This window comes from Helicoverpa armigera, chromosome 18 (assembly GCF_030705265.1).
Source record: "Helicoverpa armigera isolate CAAS_96S chromosome 18, ASM3070526v1, whole genome shotgun sequence".
In the NCBI taxonomy this organism is placed as follows: Eukaryota; Metazoa; Arthropoda; class Insecta; order Lepidoptera; family Noctuidae; genus Helicoverpa; species Helicoverpa armigera.
In genome coordinates, this window is record NC_087137.1 from 2,479,065 (window position 1) to 2,497,203 (window position 18,139).

General features: G+C 33.8%; 1 protein-coding gene across 1 annotated transcript in view; it reads right to left on the reverse strand.

Annotated features, from left to right (window-relative positions):
- LOC110375811 (uncharacterized) overlaps positions 1–17,445 on the reverse strand; it is a 30,161-nt gene extending 12,716 nt beyond the window's left edge. Inside the window, exons 1-3 of the mRNA XM_064039241.1 lie at positions 16,800–17,445; positions 2,394–2,567; positions 375–487 (exon numbers count right to left, since the gene is read on the reverse strand). Of these exons, the coding sequence (XP_063895311.1) occupies positions 375–487; positions 2,394–2,567; positions 16,800–16,804 (292 nt within the window). The 5' untranslated portion in view covers positions 16,805–17,445. The remainder of the gene's footprint in view (positions 1–374; positions 488–2,393; positions 2,568–16,799) is intronic.
- Positions 17,446–18,139: the final 694 nt, after the last annotated feature.

Sequence of the window (18,139 nt, forward strand, 5' to 3'; positions counted from 1 at the left end):
GGTGTGGTGAAGATCGAATAGGTACCGATTTTGACATTAAGTGGCAGTTCGTCACAGTTGCACCCATGACCCGTGGAAATTACTTTCCGCAACCGAAACCGCAAGTTGGTGATTGATACACACGTGCATCGGAGAACACGTAAATGTTGGTCCTGCGCCTGATCTCTCTTCGGTCGTGTGGGATTGCCGTCCAAACGGACTATGAGAGTGAAGGAATAGTGCTTGTGCACTATACTTAATATGTCCAGCGCAGTTGGCTGATCTCCATATATGAGAACAGCCGCCGTAGCCGATAATCAGCTAGGAGGACATCATACCTACATAAACGATAGACTTTCAACTGGTTCTCTCTATACTTAGATAATGAAACTTACCATTGTTATTGCCAGGTTTCCCATAGTACAACGCCCAATGGAAGTCTCTGGAACACGGACTGATGGTGATGAAGACTATGCTCTGCGATATGGAAGTCGTGTTCAGCTCCAAACTGCAAACAAAAATATTTATTAGGTAGGTAGGTAGGTATCAGTAAGTTTTTTAGCACGGTTTCAGCCGTGTCCCGAAGGAATTAGAACGAAATGAAGCTTATATTAAGCATTCATAGATGGCGTGGCTTGATGATGGTATTTTTTTATCAAAATCGGTTCAGTAAATGCTGAGTTCACCCTTTACATGAACACATATTTTACCTCTTTATAATAGGTTTATTTATGCATTTAATAAAATCTTTATTCGGCGACATAACTAACGAGCAAAAAGTTTGGTGTACGTAAATTGACCGTTTTGAGTTTGCAGTCTTTAGTTTAAATTAGGGAATGTAGCAAATCATTGGCAATTTTGTTATTAGTACTACATATTACTTTTTATGAGTTATCGAGTAAAACATGGTAAGCCCTTGAGAGCTAGATTTTAAACAGGCACCGCTAGGTCTTAAATAACTACAAGTTAACGTATTGTTCTAAGTAGTAGGTGTATAGGAAAAATAAAATATATGTAAGTATACTTAATAATAAGAAATTAGAGATTTAATCATATTTCGCTCCTTACCTTACATACCTTTAACGCTTATTAATTTTATTGTGCTATTATTTTTAAAATAACCTTACGCCTACAGTCTCCGCGCTATTTTTATCAAAGCTACAATGTATATTATCAAGTATCACTTGTAACGATCTCAACAAATAATATTTTCTTTAGAGTAGAGTGTAAAAATAGGACGAAATATGAATACTGGTATTACATAGTATATTATCTTTCTATCTCGTTTCGCAATTCAATTTGTTTATTAATATATATTCAATAAGCTACATTGTTCCTATAACAGATGATTCGAATTTAAAACTCAATATATGACATCGGGTAAAAGAACCAAAGTGCAGAATTAATAATAATCAAATGATATTTCAATGAAACTGTCCATTTTGTGCGTTTGCAATTTTTTGATAAAACCAAGAAAAGAAAAATTAAAGAGTATTCTCTATTGAAATTTACATAGACAAATGACAGTTTAACTAATTTAGTTTCTCGCCATATTGCTTTTCTATACCTAATACCTAACATGCATTTTAAGGCATAAACAAATGACAGTTTGACTGTTTTTGTTTGTTTTTACTTTACTACACATTTTTAGGCAAAAACAAATATTAATTTACTTAACTTTATTTCTCACTGGAATGCTAACTGCCTCACCCTATTACGGTTTATCTAAATGACACGCCACTAATTGTAGTCACAAGATGTCTTGTAACAAATGCAAATGGCGAAAAAATATGCACATTACTTGTAATTCATAGTCAGAAGATAGTCGCACACTTATGTATCACTGATAAAGATTGGTTATGAGGTGTTTTGTAATTGAATGTAGCACCTGCCTTATGGAATTGGCCATAATAGGCGCATCTTTGGTTTTACCTATACAATGTTATGAGATGACTGAATATAGTACAATTATGGTTTTGTAGTTCTTAAATGTTGCTTTAAAGCTTTGGAAGAGTACCTAACCCATCGGTCTACCGGGCTTTTTCTTCGTGTCTATTCTCAAATAGTTTGTTGACCCCGTACTATGTAAACTGTCATACTCTAACTCAGTAATATTCATGTCATCTTTCATAAGTTATATATTTATAGGTAGTATGTTTAAGTTTTTATAGGATATAGTATTGTATATATTGATATGGATAATTTTATGTATTAGTTTATAAGTATTGTTATGAATGATATAGGTATATGTATTTGTATTTTTATGGGCCCTAGTTGCCTGAAATAAAGGAATAAATAAATAAGATCCACTCATCATTACTTTCGCCGTCTCGACATCTATCTACCAGTTATTAAAACCAGCAATTGTTTAACTATGAGGATTTTTTTTTGTTAATTTCTCTAAAATAACCCACCTCCTACTCTCTCCTTCACCTAGCCTATAAACAGTCTGGTTGTCAATGGGCAGCCACTCCACAGGAACCTTGGAGACGGGACGGGAGACCAGCACGGTTGGTGAAGCTAGACCGGCCCCCGCTGCATGGAGGACCAGCAGGCTTGCTATCCTCATTGTGAAGATGCTTAGGTTTCTGAAACAAAATTATTACTATAAAGGATTTTTAGGTGCAGGGAAGATTTTTTAATCATTCATTCATTAGGCTGGTTTTATAGTTACAGAGGATTCCGTACCATTGTCTGTAGAACGAGAAAAAGTAATGTTTTTTGTCCTTTTCGGTACGGAAACCTACTTCTGTCCATTCTTAAAAAAGAAATAATTTCATTGAATAACTTGAACGGAGCAATATTCAGAATGCAGATTTGACTCAGAAGTATCATAAATGTTTTCACACCTGTCTACAATCTTCAAAATTAACCTGAATAAAAGGACCTGTTAGAGTAAATGCGATAGAATAACATATTACAGTACTCTGTATTGGTCAGTTTTTCACTGGACTAGAAACACAGTGCAAACATTGATATGCACATTTTTTTTTCTTTGACGTAAATAAGGCCGTTACCTCCATGTTTTTATCCCAAGCCCATTCTTAAAAAACAAAAACTGAATAGACCGGTAAACGCATAATTTTTTCAGCATACCTATCAATCAAAGTGCCACCACAAATTGTTTTGAACAAAGAAAATGTATTGAAAAAACGAAGGAAATCGTTGAAATAGATACCCATGTCACTTGTTATAAATCGATTATTCAATGAGTGTACCGATTATACAACAGGGATCGATTTAAATCGGTTCGATTCGAGTGTGGTTAGCTGCAACGAGGTCAGTGGTCTTGGCAATTATTTTTGCCACGTGTATCGAAAACGTGGGTAGGTGCTGTGGGAATAGCAAATCCCTTGACAACATGTTGTTCAGTATAAATGTTTCGTGTAATTCAGTAGGTATATTCAACCGTATTTTTTTCAATTTGGAGGTAACCTGGAGTAACTATGTTTAACATTTGTCATGTTGTAAGGCGACGTCTATATTTAAGAGGACCAACATTAAATTTTTGTCAGGCACTTGGTATGACTTAGCTGTAACAATAACTAGAAAGTAATTTACGATAAATATTTATAAACAGCTTTATAGTCCACATAAGCATATAGGTAACTACATATGTTAATCACTTACGAAAATTCGAATACAACAAAACTATAATCTAAATAGTTGAAATGAAACAATTAAATAAAGTGTAACTGGCAGCATACATTACTGAATTCGAAACCGTCCAATTTAAATTTTAAAATCCATAATCGAAATAAATTATTCAAAAAAGGAATGATAAAGTCTAATTGAATCCTATTATCCAAGGCCGTATTACGTACAAAGCTGAAGGTTGTTAAACTTTGTCATATTATAAAATACGATATCTTAACCTGGTATTCCCATATAGGTTTCCATAAAAACCACATGAGGTTCCTGTTCAGCAGTGTTTCGCCATATTTACTTCTGATTATATTTCTTGTGGAATCCCCTTCTAGTGTTAGTTTTTTGGTCTTTTGGTACTTAAGCATTGTTGTACTAATTGGTCCTTTTAGTTTATGTGATTTCAAGGGTTGAATTTGTTTGTATCTTTGAAGTACCTACGTCGAATTTTTGAAAGAATATTTGGAGTTAGTAGCTGCTAGTCCAGGTTAAGTTAATAATTCTTTAAGTCTTTCTGTAATAGTTTTAATTTTGCTGGTGCTTTAGCTATGGTTACGTTAAATATTTTGAGTTAAAGCTAATAAAGTTTAACTTTCAAAAATAAATAAATTATGATTTGTTGTAAATAATATCTCTTTTAAACAGTCCCTCATAAAAAAGGCGTTTTACCATTTAAAAGCAAACAATAACTAATAATTTCCCACTTAATAATTCATAATAAGTTATTGCATCGTCGAGTAAAAGTCTGAAAATATACGGAAACAAAGGAAGTACAATCAATTGCACAATTTTACTGCACAAACGTAAATATAAATTTTCTGCAAATGTTTGGTCATAATCATAACTGTTGTAAAATAACTGTTTTTGTTGAAAGAATAGAATTGTTTTAAAGAAATAATTTTACACGAATATGTAGTTATGAAAATAAAATTTTCTTTTTTAAATCTCTCTTCACGTTATTTTAATTTACGTCAACATTATACATATTTCATCTTCCAGGGATTATATGCATTACAAAAGTATGTAAAGCTTTACACAGATTGTAATAATATACATGCGCTCATATTTTGAATCGAAGCGGCAGCAGCACGTAGGTATAGTCGCCGTCAAATATGGACTGATTTCATGCAGTCACTGCAAGTGCGGTCGGCAGTTGCAGTGCAGTAGGCAGTTAGCTTTCAAAACGGGGTGCGTTTATAAGTTCATCTAGATGACAAATATAATCTATAGTGAATATTAAATGCATTTTTGAACTATCTAAATTTTTAAACAATATTAAAATAGTTTCGAAAATCATTTTGTTGTGTACCTTAAGCTTTATAAATGGTTTTGTAGAAGCCATTAATTAAGCCACATCATAAAATTAATTTCGTAAACATAAACTCTTTGAATCATTTTAATTACCATTAAAAGTACAATATTAATACCGAACTGTTGATTTTACACTAATTGTTTTTATTGAAGTAATTATCCGTAAAAGGGGAAATATATGGGACCTATAAAATAGCCGTAAAGATCGACCACCTAAGTGGTTTTTACCTACCCACTTTACGTTCACACACTTAAATGATATCAAGAGTACGTGAAGACTTGTTAGTATTTTTATAATATACTGCCTTTCATAATTATGGACTTATATGGGTCTAGTTTGTAGGGTAGAAAAGAAAAGACCCTATTAGAAATTAAAACTGGTAATTTCTAGGTAACTGAACGTGTTAAGAATTGAAGGAGAGCAAAATGTACAGCCTATCTCAATCTGTCAATTTTTTCAATAAATTTTCAACCTTATCACAATATTGAAAGGTTCATATTTGATTGGCTGATTTGAATTTGAATTCTGAATTTGACAGATTCCCGTGTGACCTGACTGATCTTGTACTTAGTGGCTGAAACCCCTCCAAAAAAGTTTTGTACATAATTTCCAAATACAATAATATACTACAGGAACAAAACCTTTTTTCTCCACAATATCATAATCGGCATAGTCAATGACTCACGTTGAACTCTGGGAATTACAATCGTCATACCCCTGGTATGGGCGCATAAATCGTATGGTCGTAAAAATATTTTTCAATAATATACCAAAGAAATGAACCTGTCGCCTCCACACAGTGGAGTATTTGTTCTGAAGGAAATATAGGCAATAATGTTTATTTTTAAACGGTCGGCTCTGATGATGTTTTTGAGTGGGTACTCGGTAGGGTGACCAGGTTGTAACGTGGTACTGGATAATTCCTGTTGTGGATGCGTCCTAAACAATCAACGATTCGTTGTGCTTACGGTTGTTGTTTTTAATGTCAAAAAATTAAAATCCATTAGTAAGATGAATTGTTTCCTAATGAAAGTATACCTATGCATTTGAGTCAGCCATTTGCACTGATTCGATAATTCAATTTCTAAAAAGGTCTCCTAATTCTAAGAATAGGATACTGTTATTTCTTTGTTTTGTAGGATTCAAATTGTAATTAGGATAAAATGAAATTCCGAATGGAAAATTCGCGTAATCTCTCAATGTTTCCTTTTTCAGTTAAATTAATATAAATGATTAAAAGGCAATGAAGTATCTGTGTTGGTCGTTCGCTGCAAACCTTTTGGCTTAAAAACTAATTAATTTATTACATTTCTGAAGTATTGCACCTCAAATTGGATGGAAATTATAATATGGGAATTTACAATTAGCATTAGAAAGTACAGACAATGACTATGAGCGTCTATCTATACTCATATCGTGTACCCTAGTGCAATAATGACTCCTAAACTACAGCACTGATTTGAAAACTGATTTCACTGATGGAAAGCTACATTATTCCCAAGTAACATAGTTTTTATTAGTGCAGGAGAAAAAGTTCCCCCAAATCGCGGGTGAAACCACTTGTGTGTCAGTCAGAAACCCGTAAAAGCTTTTTAAACCGAAAATAATGGGAATTATCCCACTAAATCATGGTCGTAGTAGTAAAAGAGATTGAAGCACATTACGTATGGGTAGTTTCTTTCGCCGAAATGGTGAAATAAATGTGCCAGTTACACTCGGTTCCTTATTATGTTTTTATGTTTGACGGTAAACCACAATGAGCAATTATCGACCATCAAATATGCTATTCTGGATAGGAATTTTCAATTTACATAAATGGTTTTGCGTAGAATACAAGTATTTGTTTGTGCTATTTTATTAATAGAATTTGTACACACGTGTAAAGGTAATATTTTTGATAAATATGCTTTTGTCGGATTCGTGGTGTTTTGATAATAATATGATCGAATACTATTGTAATAAAGAGGTTTTTTTCTTTGTTTGTTCTCTTAAGGCTAAAGGTAAAATTCTTTAACTGTTGGAAAGCTAGATTATCTCCAAGTAATATGAGCCATATTTTATCCCGGTACGTGTAATAGTTCCAATAAAGTAGAAATAGTAATTCTTTTTTCATCATCATCATCATCCTCCTGCCCTTATCCCAATGTTATTTGGGGTCGGCGCAGCATGTTTTCTTCTTCCATACTCTTTTGTTTTAATACATATACTAATATATTGTTTTCTTAAAACAATATATTACCACCAACACTACTAAAACTCTTTTAAGTCTTGAAACTACCAAAAACAATTGCCATTAACATTTAATTACTTTAGCAATGCGTGTTCTGAAACTTAAACGAGTTAATAATAAATTAAAGCTAATGATAGCCAAACTAACAAACTGCATGTGTTCGCAGATAAATAATTGAAAACTGTTTAGAAGTAATGACTCATTTAAACTTTGTAAGTGGTCGAATAATACTCTTAATTGTTTATTTTATATGTTTTTTCTTATTAGTTACTTCAAATCGTAACAAATACTTAGTCGGGAGATTTTGTAGATCCTGATATTAAAATGTATTGTGATATGAAATATGGCAATCTGACGAACCTTGGGGGAGACCTTTGGTTAACAGTGAACGTCTTTGGGCTGGCACGACGATGACAAGACGATAAAATATGGAATACCTAGCCACCTAGTATGAGTAGTAAATGAGAGGCAAGACACTAATGTTTGATAAGTCTATTGATAATCATTTTTATCGTCGCACAGCGGAGCACAGAACTTCTGTCACACAGAGAAGGATTGAGCGTTAATCACCACGAGTAGCTCAGTGCGAGTTGGTGGTTTCAGTCTTTACAGTGATCTTAAAAATACTTATAGAACATAAAAAGGTTACATAAACAGACTCAAAAACCCATACATCTGTATATAAATAAAAATATCCTAAAATAAACACTAGAAACATTGCAATAAAGAAGCTTCATCATCACCCATTTTTAGAATAGGACTCACCGCTAGGCCAGGTTACCGACCGCAGGGTCGACTGTACCGATCTGATGACGCGTCCAAAACTCCACACAATCCTTTCATCTCCCAGACATTGACACCCAGACACGTAGACATAATATTAATACAAGAAAATGTTACAAAAATAACTATCTAAAACAAAGAGCTTTGCCATTCAGTAGGAACTAAATCGTTACAAACCTTGGGTTTATTTATGTCCTGGAGACGTTTCTGAATCCGCCTGCATAAAGTAAAATACATCAAAACACAGACAGACAGAAATACAAAACAGTGGCGGACAGACGGACGGGCAGACTGTTAGTATTTATAGAAACGATAGCTTTTACTTGCTGGTTCATTTGCGAATACTTTTTTTGGCGGCTGAAGTAAAGATTAATGAATTAGGATTCTAATACTTGGAGTTCTTACCTTAGAATCTTACAAAAGTTGAATGACTTCCTCTTGTTGAATTTAGAGAACAATCAAGTCATTATCATGAAAAGAAAGCATTGAAAATCGTTCTATTACAAAACGATATTCTCGTCAATTCATACAAGAAGACAATGTGCGTATATATATATTTACACACACAAGCATGTCTCACCCGCTTTCATGAAATAAAACATCTCTACAAACTGTTGTGTTCTTTTCCACAACATAAAAGTTAGATATTAGCACCAAGGTCTTTATAAGTACCATAATTACCATAATACAATACAACGGGTCATGTTTTATGTAAAATGTAATACGTAATATTATTGCAGATAATTTAATGTTTATAGCTAGACGTGTCGACGAATAACTTAGAATCAATATCTATGGGAGCTTTTGCTGGGATTTCTTCCCATGGTTAATTGAAAACCTTGTAACCTAACAATGAAAGAAGTTACAAATTGTACCCTATTATCATTGAAGAAAGTCGTGGTGGACAAGTGGATAATGAACTAACCTCTCAAATATGAGTGTGTGGGTTCGATTCCAAATCAAACAAGTACCAATAAATGGTTTTTCTTTCTTTCTTTCAAGTTTGTAGGTACTTTCTATCTTGGATCGATTGAAGGCGAAGGAAGGATCTCAAGGAAACCAGGACTATACTATCTAAAATCACCCACCCGCACTGAGCAAGCATGGTTATTAACACTCAGTCCTACTCTGTGTGAGAGAATGTCTGTGCCCAGCAGTGGGATACAAACTGGCTAAAAAAAGTTTAAATTGAACTAAAGAATAAATCACACCTAAATATCTCATCACTTAACAATGGATAAGAAAATGAAACCGCACTTCTAAACAAGTAAACATAGGTTTTTCATTTATATTTTTCAGAGATTTCATTAAATGACTTTGTATTGTTTTCAGGTTAGAACAAGCGGATATTAGTTGTAACTATCGGGAAGTTACTTGTCAAGGCCTGGGGAGAATTTGTGAACCAATATTCAATGTCAGAGTCATTAACTAAGAAATAAATAACACAGCTTCTAGATAAGCTAGAAAGATGCCAGCTGACTTGTTAGTTTCTTTAGAAGTTCCCTCAGGACCTTCATTATAAAACATTATTGTGACATTATGTAGATTTCACAAAATCTAACCGAAACAAGCGTCATCAGTCATCTCAAGTGTCTAATAATCTATGAGCCGAACTAGAAAACTACAATACTGGCCACTTAAAAGTTTAGCCATCTTAGACATTATTGAATAAAAAGAAAAAAATCTTTAAGTATCTTCTAATAATCTATGAGCCGAACTAGAAGACACACATTGGCCACTCATAAGTTAAGCCATCTAAGATTGAACAAACAAAAAGAAAAAAAGTTTAACAAGGATTATAAGAATGAAGTGGAAATAATTAGAAAACTTGGCAGGGTTATAGGCCGATGATAGATTTACGGGCCAGGTCGTGCCGAAGACCGGTAGGCATGAGAATGAGGAAGCAATTAAGTTTCTCTTGTTAAATCGCTGGATAGAAAAGTGGCCTTTATTTTTGTGACAACACCCATATTGTATGTCAGTGAAACTGGAGAATTCTAAGAAAACTGCAGTCAGGCATTGTAACTAAGGCACCTTTTTGATTAAAGCCTAAATCAAATTATCATTATCAACTCCTGTAATAATTAACGATTACTTATTAAACTCAAAGCCAAATGTTTCGAAGGAAGCAATCTCTCAAAAGTTCAGTAAACTGTGTGAATAAAATTAGATTAGTAAACGTACGTAGACTTAATGATTAAAGAATAACAGAAACAGCAGAAAAAAATATAGACAAAAATTCCAAATCTAAAATTGGTTACAGAACTGATACAATTGATGGATACAAACCAACATTCAATAAAAGCAAATACTGGCAACAAGCATTCCATTTTCAAAACTTTCAAGAACACACAAAAAGGGCGTATATCCGAAACGAACAAATTAAGAACAAAAGAAAAAAAAGTGTCGTACAGTCATTCGGCTTAACCGTCAAATCCGTAGCGGACCCCAATCGGGGTCTGAACATCAATGTCACCGTAAGCTCGGTTTAGACCCCAATTGGGGTCTGCGAATCAGTCATACACTTTCCTAATTATTTACGCTCATATTTATTTTCTTTCCAATCAAACCACATTTGTGAGTACTAAATAAAATAACTAAATAAATTTAAATTATTTTTACGCATTCAAACCTTTCATATTTAGCATCCCGTTAGAAATATACCTTTTAAAAATCCAATCGTAATTACCGGGAATTCTGATCGAACTCGCCATGTTTGTTTACATTAATTGTTTTTTTTAATTTGAAGACGCATAGACAAGATGGCGACGGTGATAGAAGTTTTGCATCGAATGATCCGATTCGTTAAAATAAAGAATCGATTTAATAATTTTATATTATAATATTACTAAATTGCACTTTTGTATAGGTACTTACCATAATCTGAAAATAAATTAGGAAAAGTAAAATGACTTAATTTATTTTGAAAAAAATGCTAGAAAATCAGTGGTAGAAAATACGTTGTAGCCGGAATAAAAAAAATCTTCGGTTTTTAGGGTTTCTGAAGACGGCAAATGAAGACTTATTTATTTCTTTGGGTGTTTTATGTGCAGGATTCCTGTAGACCTGCCAAACTTAATGGCGATTCGTTACTTCCAACTTTTTAACTGAGCGGCAAAGCAATTTGACGAGAGCCGTAGTTAGGTGTAGTTATCGCAAAATTTTATGACGATTTCATTGTTTGAAAGGGCAAATAGTTCGCTGTTCATCGAAAGCTGGTCCAAGATGGAAAGATGGCCGCCGCCGACTTATTTTTAACCGACTTCCCAAAAGCGGAGGTTCTCAATTCGACCGTTTTTGTATGTTTGTTACGCGATTACTCAGCCATTTATTTATCGATTTTAATGATTCTTTTTTTGTTTGATAGCGTATACTTCCGAGGTGGTCCCGTTATCATCAGGTCAGGATCTGATGATGGAACCTTGAGAAATCGAGGGCGACTTTCGAAAGTTGCAGAAATACATAGGTTGAAATCTTATCACTCAGGTGTTTGCCTGGTAGCACTATTCAACAGTGAAGGTTTTGAGCTGAACTGATGATGGAGACCAGTGAAGTTCGAGGGAACTCGACAACTGAATATTTAAACTTTCTCGTGTTTGTGCTTATATAATTCGTATTTACGAGGCCTCTGCAACAGTGAAGGAGATGGAGACGAGAGAAGTTCGGTTGTCGAGATCCCTCGACCTTCTCTGGTCTCCATCATCAGGTCAGCTCCAAACCTTTACTGTTTCATAGTGTTATCAGACATACATCTGAGTGTCAAGTTATAACCTTATCTATGCTTACAATTTTCGAGAGTTGCCCTCGATTTCTCAAGGTTTCCATCATCAGATCCTGGACCTAATAACAAATATGGGGAATATACCCTTTCGACCAAAAACAAACATCCAAATTGAGAACCACCTCCTTTTTGGGATTCGGTTAAAAATATTTGGTGACTTTAAAATCAATCAATTATTATTATTGTTTCTCATCATCAAATAAGTACATTACTTTGGTAGTTACAAATTGCATTATATTTCAGAACACCAGGCTTACCCTCATCATCATCATCAGCCTATCGCAGTCCACTGCTGGACATAGGCCTCTCCAAGTGCACGCCACTGAGATCGATTGAAGTAGGCTAAATACAAATCTTAGAATTGTTCAGAAATAATATAAGAATAAATTAAAATTCCGTAATAGGTAATAAAAATTCAATTAAAGTTAAAAATTATTACGAATGACGCAACACCAAAATAAATAATACATATAAAAATTTAATGCTAAAAACTTTCATAAAACTTAAATATCTTTTTTCTTAACAACAAAAACAAATTGAACCTATAATTTAAAATTAATAAATAAAATTGAAATAAGTTGCTATTAAAAAAAAATATAAAATTGGTATTCGATTATTTATAATAAATATCCGATTTAGGTATCGAATGCACACCGATGATTGAAAAAAAAAATAAAACTCTATTCCAAACTCTACTTGTCTGTGACTTTCATCTTGTAAATATTGTTCATTTTTATTGTGTATTTTATGTGCTGATTTTTTAGTTATTGAACATAAATAAGTGCACGAAATGTATTGCAATGGATTGAAAATGTTATAAATATGACGTTTGTGTTGTGTTTGAGAAAGTGATGCGATTATTTATTGGTAAGTTTTCACCAAATTTGAAATGCCTAACTTTTCGATAGACTTAAAAAACCCCGTAATTATCATATTTTTCTGAATTAACTGACCCCATTTGACCTTTGCACGTTGTTGTCAAATAAGTGAGCTCTAAAGTTATAGGTTAAATACTTCTAATCAGGCATTACGGACTTAGAATTCATGTGTTGAAAGTTAGTACAAATTTTTGACTTCCATGTCGCGATTCAAAATATCCCGCCGAATCAACGGTATAGTCATATGTCAAAATCTTGTCGAGCAGAGGGGTTAAACATTTTAGTGATTAACTGTCGCACAGAAGCGACACGATTGAATTATATGCATTGCATTTGGGAGTGTCTTCTGTGATCGGTTCGTGATTTATGCATTCGAAACTGGCCATTTTTCTTTATTTTTCCTTTGCAAATAAATGGTGCTAAGTGCAAACTTGGTGTGACGTGGTGGGTTTAAAATAGGCGTTGTATGTTGTGCCTATTAGTAGATTCGATGTGAGCGTGGGTTTACTGTTTGAATTATTTACTCTGTGAAGCTTAGGGTAAATTATGACGTCTCACTCAGTTTTTGTAATTTTTCACGGAAGTGTTTTATGGAGAAGAATGACACTATACCTACTTGAGAAATAGACCAATGTTAGATTGCAGTATTTTTTAATTTTAATTGCTTTTTTTTAACTTTTGTTTAGTAAGACAAAAGACAGCATATTAAGCAGTAATTAAACTACATCAGACTTTATGACAAATATAAAAGTCGCATACTCACACTCCTAGAGAGAAATCACGACTGCATTTTTACGTATTTATCCTTAAGTAAATAACTATAAACTTCAGTAACAAAAGAACTTAGAAATCAATTAAAAAGAGACCAGAAATCTAGAATCCCCTTGATCAGTTTTGTTGATACAACAAACAGTATAAACAGGACGCACACACATACACATTAGTGTGTGGCCATCCTTTAATCAAATGTTTGTTAATCCAGTACTAGGAAAATTAAGCTTAGGGAGGAAGTATGTCTCTTCTATACTAATATTGTAAAGCTTTGTTTGCTTGAGAACGCTAATCTCAGGAGTTACTAGTCAACATCTCGTGATGGCTAGCCAAGTCAGCTATAGCTAGTCTCCATTAGTGTCTACCTCTATATGTCGAAAGAAAGAAAACGAACAGAATATTATTTTCTAATTGTGTGATACGTAACCACATAGTTGCTACAAATATTGGGGCGCTTCTGATTAAAGATTTCAAACTAGTACGACCTGATAGTATAATCTGTAATAATAAGTATAACCTCATTAGGGAAAGCTCAATCTTTATCGCATTTTTTCGTAATATAAAATACAATAATCACTTCATCCGGCTCTACCGATACAAATAAACATACCAACACTACAAGATTGACATTTCAAATCTCAAATATAACATAGATTTCAGCTGAATCGCTTAACAAATATAATAGCCATTGTTTAGAGTTCATTCTCATGTTATTTGAGCTAAACGGGGTTCGAACGTGCTACAACTTGGTATACTTCGCAAATAAATAACATTTAATATTGTTTCACTGGGCCGTAGTAATGTTGGTATTGTTGTTGCTGGGTGTTGATATTTTGTTCAATTTATTTGTGCTGTTTCATGACTGTATATTAAATATAAAGTACAGTTACCTTTGGTACGAAAGTTGGGTGCTAGTGACTTGACGATAGTCGAAATGTATAAGAAGAATGACACTGCGCAAGTGCGAGATATCAGGTTCAAATCAAAAATCATTTATTCAAACTTGGCTGCAAGACAGCACTTTTTGAACATCAGGAATTTACATAAGACAGCCCCCAAAACACCCACCCTTGGTTAAGTTTAGAAGGCAAAGTTATTTGCTAAGTCTGAATGCATCTTTGAGCTTCTTAACATCATCAGCTTTTTCAGTTACTGAAGAGAATAGGACTCTTTCTATAATACAGAAAAAAATGCAATATGGATTCGAACACTGACACTCGTTCTGACTCTCAAGCCAGGTGCTATGACCACTAAGCCACTACACACAGATGACGATAGAGAGTTAAAAAGTATTTGTTCAAAAATACATTATGAGAAGTGATAAATCTACAGGCTGATTTTTAAATACCAACACATATTTTTTTATAGCCAATTAGCATTAACACGAACCGAATCAATATTGTTAACCCTTCGTAACCCGATGACGAAGCCCCGTATGTGACCAATTTGTCCCGTAATATTTACACCATGTAGCTGTCAATACTCAGTTACAAGGGGCGATAGTTACCCCTTTTTTATGGGGTGAAGTGTATCAAAATACATCGTGTTACGGTTACAATGCTTGACGTGGAAAATTTGCGGTCGTTTTTTTGCACTGAGCCTTTTTTTCCTTCCGTTACATTGATTTTTTGTGTTCCCGTGTTTAGGAAGGCAGGATAAAGTGTAGGTCTCATCTGTTATTGAACATCTTTGGCAGTCGTTACGGGTAGTCAGAAGCCAGTAAGTTTGTTAACCAGTCTTAGAAGGTATTGGGTTGGCAGTAACCTGGAACTGGGTTGAGTAGGTCAGATAGGCAGTCGGTCCTTGTAAAACACTGGTGCTCAGCTGCATCCAGTTATACTGGTAGGTGACCCCAAAATAGTTGGGAAAAGGCTACGCAGATGATGATGGTTAATGATTGTAAGTGTGAGTTCTGATCTAAAGGTCGTGAGTTTATTTCCTGGGTTACAATTAAGTAGTGTGAATTTTCATTTGCAAGTCAAAGGAAATCTTAATTTTGTGACTAATTGGCAGTAGGAAAATGACATATAAATTATTTAACCCTTTTATGATTCTACAGTAAAGTTAAGATTGATATATTATGATATTAAGAAAGTAAGCTGGTACTAACAGAGCGTTTAGCACCTAATAAACACTTTTCAACTGCTAAAACTTGGCAAAGGATTTCCACTTAGAAATTGATATGCACGAAATACAGTAGGCAAATCCACGAGGTACCTACCCACATTACAGACACTAAGAAGTTGCCAGTGTTGCCACATAATATTTTATCACTAATTTGACGTTTGTGTACATTCTTGGTATTTATGATTATGTTCGATACAAACGATTATCTTTAAATTATTCCCTGGTAACTGAGATAAACTTGTTACATAATCTAGGCGATGACCTAACTGGCCACCAGCTGTCTATATTCTGACTGTTATTTTGGATTTTATATACAAACTGATTATTTTAACTAAGTTTAAGAATATTGAACCAAAACTGAGTTTGGAAATAGGAGCGTTACGCTACATCTAATAGAAATATTATTAATGTCTATCTATCTATCGCTCTTACACGCCAAAACTTTAGAACCGATTTTGACGTACTTTTGCACAGATATAATAAGAGCCTTAGAAAAGACATAGGTTACTTTTTATCCAGGTGCGGCAAGGAGTTCCCTTGGGATGCGGATATAACCGACGATAACTGGTAGTAATTATATATTTTCTTCGACATTATGTAGTAGTAAGTTTCAGTAAGATGTGAGAAATTATTTAGAAAGGTATGTATATAAATAACTATATACTTAAAGTAAATGTCATACTGGTATAAAAATAATTATGTACAACGAAAGGTAGTAGTAGGTAAGCAATACCCCACAGGTATTAACTTGTCAGTACTTGAAACTGTGACCTTAAGTGCAATCTGAGTTATCAAGTGTCAATTATTTAGTCTATAGAGAGATGCAGCCACTAAATAGAAGACATCTTCAATGAAGAAACGTTCTTCAGAAATCAGGTAAAACTACTTGTATCAATAATAATCCTATAAAAATTTGGCAAGTAAGGTTTGAGTAAGCAATTATTTTTTTCCACTACCATGTACCAAAACTATAATTGAATAATTTCATAAGTAAACAAATGTATGATCCCATGTCTAAAAAAGAGTAAACGTAAGAGGAACGTGTTTTAATGGTTCTGGTTAGTATAAAAAATATTTAACAACCATGAGCTTCAAATATCAGTAATTCTTATCTCGTAATCACATGGTGATTTTATCACAGTATTTTTATTATTTCGTTTATTTTTTGTATCGCCTTTTTTATTCTAATCTATTAACACTTACGGGTAGGTACACTTTAAGGGCTTTTAATATAAATAAAAGACCACCTACAAAAAAAAATCGAAAAAAATATATTTGAAAATAAAAACTTACCCCATATCCGGGTTTCGCGATGCACCTCAGAGATCAGACTCCACACAACACCCTCCCGAGACACACAACGGGAAATAGTCCACAAAAATAAAAACATTCACCGTTTATAAAGACATATTTGAAATTCAATGCGATCGTGAAAAATAGGATTGAATATAAAACCAAAATCAAAAACATGTACATGAATTATGCACTGCGCCTAGCAAGTGGAAGGTTGCATTTTTATTACGTAAAAAAATAAAATATATATTTCAAATAACCTGTTCTTTTCCAATATATTATTTCCCTAAAATATTTTCTTAGAAAAAAATCACATAGCTCCAAAAATTATAACAACTTCACACGAAAAAACTTGTTACACACATTTTACGATATGGAAATAGTAAACAAAAATTACAAGTGGCATTTAATTCAGTTCGTTAAGCCGAGTTCACACGTGTTGATACCGAAACCGATTACGATTGGTATCTAGTGAGCTTTCGGTGCTCATGTTGAACGCGCTGCAAGGCGACTGCAACGATCATGCGTGTGCAGTGAAAAGCTAGCGATGCATCGCTATCAAATAAACAAAAACTGCGGAGTCGCTTGGCGCGAGCTTCGAACGAAATGTTAATTTTATTAGCGATTTCATCAATGTTGTAATGTATTGGATGCGGTTTCGGGTGATGTGTTTATTTTGGGTATGGTGTTATGATTTGATTATATTGTAAGTATTATTAATTTGTCTTGTTTCAATGAACAAATGGGGTATTACTTTTTTTCACTCCTTTAAATGCATTTTTATTTTATTTCTTCAGTTGTCGGTTTTTACTAAATACCTATATTTTGTTTAATATTTAAGAAAAGTAGGTGTGAATAGAACTATCACGTAAAGCTAGGCCGACATTCCATAAAAAAAAATTCAGACGCGATTAAAATTGATCACCGCACTCTCTTCCACAAATAGACCAAAACGCCACCAAAAAAAAAAAACAACTAGGTATGTAGACTACTCTTAATGACACACACATAAATAACATTTGAGCAGCTACAGCCCTAACTACTTAGCGTTATCAGTTTTCCAATCGTCCTCTTTATGTGCCATTTAATTAATCGAACTCTAGAAGAAAAAAAGTGCGCTCGCGCAGTATGCAAGGAGCGCGTTCAGTTTTAAATATAAACCGTCCGGTGACAATGGATAGTCCGTCACCCGATCTAAATCAAGGATACTGTTTGCACGTGTGTGTGTGTCACGCTAATCGTTTATACAAATTGGCTTTCAGTAGCTTGTGTGTGTCACTCTGAATTCATGCTCGTGTTATTATGAATTGGTTTTTCGTTTTGTTTTTGGTTGGAACTGG